The 7,360-nt window shown below is 39.2% G+C and overlaps 2 protein-coding genes across 2 annotated transcripts; one reads left to right on the top strand and one right to left on the bottom strand.

The window, feature by feature from the left end:
• LOC126655846 (uncharacterized) lies at positions 1 to 2,889 on the top strand. Its single transcript, XM_056106486.1, has 5 exons — positions 1 to 1,226; positions 1,433 to 1,708; positions 1,945 to 2,067; positions 2,147 to 2,248; positions 2,649 to 2,889. Exons 2-5 carry the CDS (start codon positions 1,621 to 1,623, stop codon positions 2,651 to 2,653), a joined length of 318 nt encoding a protein of 105 aa, XP_055962461.1. The 5' UTR covers positions 1 to 1,226; positions 1,433 to 1,620; the 3' UTR covers positions 2,654 to 2,889.
• Positions 2,890 to 3,769: 880 nt separating this feature from the next.
• On the bottom strand, positions 3,770 to 6,841 carry LOC126655842 (uncharacterized). The gene is made up of 2 exons (XM_050350171.2): positions 6,202 to 6,841; positions 3,770 to 5,598 (listed from the first exon to the last, which is right to left on the bottom strand). The coding sequence occupies exons 1-2, from the start codon at positions 6,799 to 6,801 to the stop codon at positions 4,114 to 4,116; spliced, it is 2,085 nt and encodes a 694-aa protein (XP_050206128.1). The 5' UTR covers positions 6,802 to 6,841; the 3' UTR covers positions 3,770 to 4,113.
• Between the last annotated feature and the right edge of the window lie 519 nt (positions 6,842 to 7,360).

The following is a 7,360-nucleotide window of genomic DNA, read 5'->3' as shown; positions in this document are numbered from 1 at the left end:
CAACCACTTTTAAACTTCTTTTTACAAAGTTTATTAGAACCCTAAAGTTTAGATCTTTCAAAATAAAAATTTACCAGTGGCCGTCATTTTATATATCAGCAGAACCAACAAGATTTCACCTTCCTTAATTCACATTTTTCCTTTTATCCATGTGGCACTCTTGGATATAATTGAGCTGCTTTTATAATTTGGCCTCCATAAGCACATATTTTGCCTTATTAATTACCACCTCTGCATTACCTTTTTTTTTATCGCAAAATTAAGGCAACAAGTTCAGTTTCAATGTGCAGATGGCGTTCCTCATCTTCCATTAGCCCCCACCTAACAAACTTTGCCAAATATTATGGCAAGAAGTGGCCAAGCCAGCTGCTTCCTTTTTCTTTTTATTTTAAATGTTACGGTGGTTTTACCTCTTCCGGCTACAACTCTAGCAGGTCCGGCCACGGTGATCACTGCTCCAAACCCGACGGGTTTTGCTTCTTCAAACGGGACAGCAACTCAAGGCTCCCACAAACCGGCAATTTTTCTTCAAGAGGAAATGTCGCTCCTCATCTTCTGGCCACGGTGAAAGCGGGTCTTCCCCGTTCGGCGGCAGTAACAGCAGATCCTCCTCATCCGGCGACAACAATAGCTCTTCCCATCTCTACAACGGCAGCAGCAGCTTCTAGAGACTAAACGGCAGCTGGTCTTCTTTTCTCCACGCCGGCGGTGGAAGCGGCTCTTCTTTGTTCGGCGACAACAGCTCCTACCTCTCAGAAACACCACAGCGGCAGGTCCTCCACAAGCAGTGTGCCACCTCCAGCGGCCTTCACGCCCAGCAGCTCTCACACCCGGCAATCCATCCAGCTTCTCACCAGCAGGCGGTTCTCCTTCAACGGCGACAGCAGGTCGCTCTTCGCCAAACAGCAGCTCCACGGCGGCAGCGATGGCGGACAACACCCCTTGGCAACGACGAAGACGGACGGCAGCTCATTTGTCGTGTTCAGCAGCGAAGACGGTCGTTCCCAGCAGCGGCGGCCCGTCAGCTCCTCTTTTTCTGCCGGCAACTCCTCTGCTCGTCGGCTTCAACACGCTGGCGAATGAGCCCAACGGCTCCTCCAGCTGTAGCACGCCAATCAAACCAGCCGACTCATCTCCAGCAGTTGCGGTGTCCCTCGCAAGCCAGCAGCGTTCCAGCGGCAGCCATCAGCTGAACGGTGGCCGCTCTACTCCGGCGACTGCAGCAGGTAAGTTTTCTCCCCTCCCTCTTTTGTTTTCTAATTAATTATTTTTAATTAATTTATCAACAGAGAAATTTGAAACATGGGATTTGAATAATTTTGGGTGATTTCCTATTTTTCCTTTATTAGTTGTAACTAGAAATTAGAATCTATTTTCTGAATTTCATTACCAATAATGCCTGTAGGTTCTGACGTAGTGTCGTCAATTTCAGGATTTCCTACGGCGATTTCGTCATTCCCCGATGGCGTTTTTTTCATTGCCAATCACGGTATCAGGTAAAATTCACCTAACACCATTCAAATTCTTGAATTTTAGCATGTTGTGATTTTGACTTTGTTTGCTACTTTCTTTGTAGCTGGCGATTTGCCAACCGGTTTGGTGGCGGAAATTGTAGCTATTATGCCTGCTTTTAGCTTTAAGACACCAACTTCTAGCTTGGCGATTCCAAAGGCAATAACTTCTGGCTTTCCGGTAACCAATAATTCAAGTAAGTTCTGAATTGGAACTTCTAAAATTTTAGTTTTTGCCACGTGATTTTGAATTAGTTAGTTTACCTAAGGTTATGATTATTCCTTATGCATTTCAATTCCATCTCCAACAATTGAATTTAATTATTCAACATTTAATTTGATGCTAGAACAATTAAGTCCAATTATTCAAAATTTAACTTAGTGCCAAGAACCATTGAGTTCAATTGCTAATAGTGTTTGGCATCAATTTCAGACCTTGCTTCGGCTTCTAAAGAGCCGTTGGTCCTTTATCTTGTTGATGGTACCTTATTTACACCACCCTTCCAACCCAATATAGTGATTAAACCTTTGCAACAAACTGTAACCCTGTCAATGGGTAAGAGTTTGATTTTTAGGACTTTAGATGCATTTTGTCTTTTGGATGGTTGAATACATTTGTATCTTGATATTTGCAGGTTCTCCTAAGTTGGTAGCTACTACTTTCTCTGACTTCGCGGCTCAAAAGCCGGCTTTCAACTCCTTTGCTATACCATCCACCTCTTCTCCTCCAGGCAAAGGTAAACCACTATATTTCCTGCTTTTGTGAGTGGATTGGTTGGAGCGAATTTTGATGTAGGTTTTATCTCAATGGTTTAGGATATCAATAATACTACTAGGAATTTGTAAATTCTTCAGGCTATAGATTTAGATAGAATGTTCTAAGCCTTTAGAAGTTGCAAATTTCTAGGTGGTTAAGTTTAATCAACACTTAAGGCCCTATGACTTTTTAGGCCTAAATTTTGATATTCCACTTGAACCATGTTTGTTTTGTCTTTACTTCAACCATTTAGAACTCGAATTGGCTAAGTGATTGGTTTATGTTTATTTACTTTGAGAATTTGCAAAAGATCAATTTCTTTTGCTTTTGTTTTAGCCAATTTCGAAAATGCATATGAAAGTTCAAATTTGTACTTACAGGGTGAAGTAAATGGCATTGTTGACTCCAGACATACTCCCTTTTCAAATTTTCAGCCTTTGCATGCCGCCATCCGAGAGAAACATCACTACATGAATTTGTAAGCCGTTTGTTCAGAATTTGTGAAAGTGAAGTCTGTTTTCCGATAAGAATGAGATAAGCTGAAGTGTAGCTTCTCTTTTCAATTTTCCTCCATCTCACTTGTCGCACACTGCTCAGAACTCCTCCACCAACTTTGATATTATTTAGCAATATTTGTATATAGAAGTAGTCAAGTAGTTGGTAGTTGTGATGATTTAGCACCTTCAAAAGTTGTTGGATGATGTTCCTTCTATTTATCTCATAGGACATGTTTCTCACACGGCCATTTGGCCATTATTTGCTCCGTGACACGTACACCTGCACCTTTACACTTGTACATGCATTGCATTACAGAGACGCCATTCAGGTACTTTCTGAACTTCAAATGTCTTGGTGTGAAGATGGCTCTCCGGCCATTTGTTTGCTTGTTGTGTTCCACACCAAGATTCACTTACAGGTACAGCCATGCATTGCATTTTCACTATGTGTTTATGTTCCTGGTATGAAGATGGCTTTTGCCATATACTTGTGTAGTGATGTGATGTCCATACCAGGACTTGTTTCACGAACAAATCACATATGTCACTTACAGCCATGCATTGCATTACAGGGCCGTTTTTGTTTGCTGTTGAATGTTGTTGAATTTTCTTTTTATCCCTTTAGCTTAGTTAGCCAAAGTTTAAGAAGTCTTAGCAGAATAGAGACCTTATAAACATAGTAGGAGTTTGACTTTCCACCTTTGACAGTCAACTCTTAACATCAACTTCTAGAGACTGACCAGTCAACTTGAACTTCTAGGAATCAACATTTAGAAATCAACTCCTAGAACAAACTTCTGGAATTAATTTTTAGGAGTCCACTTTTAGAAGTCAGCTTCTAGAACTTCTAGGAATCAACTTTTAGAAATCAACTCCTAGAACAAACTTCTGGAATTAATTTTTAGGAGTCCACTTTTAGAAGTCAGCTTCTAGAACTTCTAGGAATCAACTTTTAGAAATCAACTCCTAGAACAAACTTCTGGAATTAATTTTTTGGAGTCCACTTTTAGAAGTCAGCTTCTAGAACTTCTAGGAATCAACTTTTAGGAGTCGACTTCTAGAACCAACTTCTGGAATTAATTTTCTATAGTCGATTAATTATAGCCTCACCAATTTAGCTAAAGTAGCCAAATTTAGAATTTTAATTATCAAAAATGGCTAAAAGCCATTACATTACATCTTGTGCCAAAATCCATAAGTTAATGAAAAAGTACAGGTTTAGCCAAAATAGCCAAACTACTAAAAATCTGATAATACACTCGGCTAAAAAGCCACAATGTTCCGACTCATGTACTGATATTGCTAAAACAAGTTACATAATCTGCAGTACATGTATGGCTAAAAGCCATTAAGTCATTTCTAAGTTGTATTTCTCCCAGATGGTGGGAGTGTATTTCTTCAAGTACTTTCCATTAATAAATTTTCTATGAGGCTCACCCTCTAAACTTGATAGCCAGTACGCATTCCCCTTCATCACCTTGTGGACTAAGAATGGCCCTTCCCAATTAGTAGACCATTTCCCATATTCTCTATCTTTAGTACCAGGGGGTAAGATCAACTTCCATACTAGCTCATCTTCTTGAAATGTCTTAGGTCTAACTTTCTTGTTGTAGCTTCTGGAGACTTTTTTCTTCTGTATTATCATATTGTTTAAAGCCTGAAGTCTCCCTTCTTCTAGATTTTCTAACTCCATCATCATGGTTTCATTGTAATCTTCTGGAGTCAAATGATTCTGCTTAGCTACTCTCAATGACCTCACCACCACCTCCATGGGTAACACTGCATCATGACCATAGGTTAGCATAAATGGACTTACTCCTGTAGCATTTCGCCTAGAGGTGCGATATGCCCAGAGTGCTTCTGATAAAATCCGATGCCAATCCTTTGGATTTTCTTCCAACATTTTTTGAACTATGTTGATGATAATTTTATTAGAAGATTCAGCTTGGCCATTGGCCTGAGCATAATAAGGTGTAGAGGTCAATAATTTTATTCCATAATCAGTGGCAAATTCTTGCATCTCCTTACCAGTGAACATTGTGCCCTGGTCAGTAGTTACTGATTGTGGAATTCCAAATTGATGAATAATTTCCTCTTTAATAAATTTAATAACATCTTTTTGCTCTGTCTTTACCAATGGCTTAGCGACTACCCATTTGGTAAAGTAATCAGTAGCTACAATTATGAAACTGTGATTTTTAGAAGATGGAGGATATATTTTACCTATCAAATCTATGGCCCAACCTCTGAATGGCCATGGTTTGATGACAGACTTCAACTCAGCAGCTGGAAGTCTTTGTATGTTTCCATACCTTTGGCACGATTGACAACCCTTTGCAAAAGTCATGCAATCTTTTAGGATTGATGGCCAGAAGTAACCATGTCTTCGGATCAGCCATCTCATTTTCACTCCGGATTGATGTGCTCCACAAACTCCTTCATGAGTTTGTTTCATGACCTCTAGTGCCTCTGTAGTTCCAAGGCATCTTAGCAATAGGTTGTCGAATCCTCTTCTGTATAAAACATCTTCTATGAGCACGTAGTTAACAGCTCTCACTCTTACTTTATACATCATCTTCTTGCTAGGATTCTCCAGGTACTTTTTAATGTCTCTCCTCCAATCCTGTACTAAGTTATCATCAATATTGAAAATATCTAGTTGTACTCCTCTTTTAAAAATTGAAGGGTGAGTTTTTCTTTGTACCATTACTAGTCGGTGAGTTAACTCCTCCGACAGACGTAGGCCAGATGCTAGCTGTGATAATTCATCGGCCTCCCAATTTTCCTCTCTAGGAACATGTACTAATTCAACCTCTTCAAAACTCTCTATTAACTGTATAGCAATAGCATAATAAGAAGTTAAAGAGTAACTCATACATTTATATTCGCCAGACACTTGTCTAATAACCAATTGAGAATCTCCAATTATTTTGACCTTTTTAGCACCTAGATCTAGGAGGATTTCTAATCCAATAATCAAAGCCTCATACTCAGATTGATTATTTGTACATTCAAAGTCAAGATTAAAAGACAAGGAGGTCTTAGCTCCAGAAGGTGATACTATTATGATTCCAGCACCCGCAGACCTATCTGTACTAGACCCATCAAATTTAAGCATCCAAGGTCTATGTTCATTCATAAAAACCGGTAAGTCAAATTTACTTTCATCTCCTAGGTTTATACATGGATGGTCGGCTAGGAAATCTGCTAGAGCCTGACCTTTGACCGACTTCTGGGGATGATAAATCAAATGAAAGTCTGCCAAACTTAATAACCACTTTCCAATATTTCCTGATAAAACAGGTTTGTTTAGCATATATTTCATCAAGTCGGTTTGAGACACCACATAGACTCTATTATTAAGCAGATAGTGTCTTAACTTAGTGCAGGCAAAAAACAAAGCCAGACACAATTTCATGATAGGAGTGTATCTAACCTCTGTAGATGTCATCGAACGGCTCAAATAATAAATAGCCTGTTCATGTCCATCTTGGTTGCTCTGGGCTAGCAGACACCCAATTGAACCTTCGGCTGCTGAAATGTACAACCTCAGAGGTATACCCTTTTTGGGAGGCATCAATACAGGAGGCTTCATTAGATAATCTTTAATTTCATCAAAAGCCTCTTGATGGATGGTTTCCCATCTGAAGACATCCTCCTTTTTTAATTTCAACAGTTCTGAGAACACTTTTGTTTTTCCTGCAAGATTAGATATAAATCTCCTTAAGTAATTAACCTGCCCAAGAAACCTCTGAAGTTCTGTTTTATTTCTAGGCGGTTTAGCTTCTCGAATAGCTTTGGTTTTGTTTTGGTCCACTTCAATGCCTCTTTCATGGACCAAAAACCCCAAAAAATTTCCAGCTTTTACACCAAAGGCGCATTTCAGAGGATTGAGTTTTAAACAGTGAACTCTCATCCTCCTAAATGCTTCCTCTAGATTTTTCAAATGATCTTTCATTAGTTTTGATTTTACAACAACATCATCAATATAAACCTCCATAGTTTTACCTAAGAGGTCGTGGAAGATGGCATTCATAGCCCTCTGATATGTTGCACCAGCATTACGTAAACCAAACGGCATGACCATCCATTCAAATGTCCCAATAGATCCTGGACATCTAAATGCCGTTTTGGAGATGTCTTCTTTAGCCACCATAATCTGGTTATATCCAGCAAAACAATCCATAAAAGACAAAAGAGAATGATTAGCTGTAGCATCAATAAGAGTGTCAGCAATTGGCATGGCATAAATATCTTTAGGAGTTGCTTCATTTAAGTCCCTAAAGTCTATGCATATTCTAAGTTTTCCATTCTTTTTAACCACTGGAACAACATTTGCTAACCAATTACTATATTTAGCAGGCCTAATAAAGCCTGCTTTACACAATTTTTCAATTTCCTCTTTTACCTTTAATTCAACTTCTTTTGACACTCTTCTTGGAGGTTGGCGGTATGGCTGAAACTCGGGCTTAATAGGAAGCCGATGTTCTACCAATGTCCTGCTTAACCCCGGCATATCAGAATATTGCCATGCAAAGCAATCTTTGTATTCATGCAAGAGTACAGTTAATTTTGTTTTTAAACCAACCTCTAGG

Source organism: Mercurialis annua, linkage group LG7 (assembly GCF_937616625.2).
Source record: "Mercurialis annua linkage group LG7, ddMerAnnu1.2, whole genome shotgun sequence".
NCBI lineage: Eukaryota > Viridiplantae > Streptophyta > Magnoliopsida > Malpighiales > Euphorbiaceae > Mercurialis > Mercurialis annua.
The sequence above is the reverse complement of the archived record's forward strand: the minus strand, read 5'-3'. Positions and strand labels throughout refer to the sequence as shown.

Excerpts from the sequence above, each read along its gene's own strand:
- LOC126655846 (XM_056106486.1), top strand. The coding sequence starts at position 1,621 with ATGCCTGCTTTTAGCTTTAAGACACCAACTTCTAGCTTGGCGATTCCA. Across the intron at positions 1,709-1,944 it reads TCCGGTAACCAATAATTCAA|ACCTTGCTTCGGCTTCTAAA; the intron begins GTAAGTTCTGAA and ends CATCAATTTCAG. Across the intron at positions 2,068-2,146 it reads AACTGTAACCCTGTCAATGG|GTTCTCCTAAGTTGGTAGCT; the intron begins GTAAGAGTTTGA and ends TGATATTTGCAG.
- LOC126655842 (XM_050350171.2), bottom strand. The coding sequence starts at position 6,801 with ATGAATGCCATCTTCCACGACCTCTTAGGTAAAACTATGGAGGTTTAT. Across the intron at positions 5,599-6,201 it reads GTTCGATGACATCTACAGAG|TTAATAGAGAGTTTTGAAGA; the intron begins GTTAGATACACT and ends ATTGCTATACAG.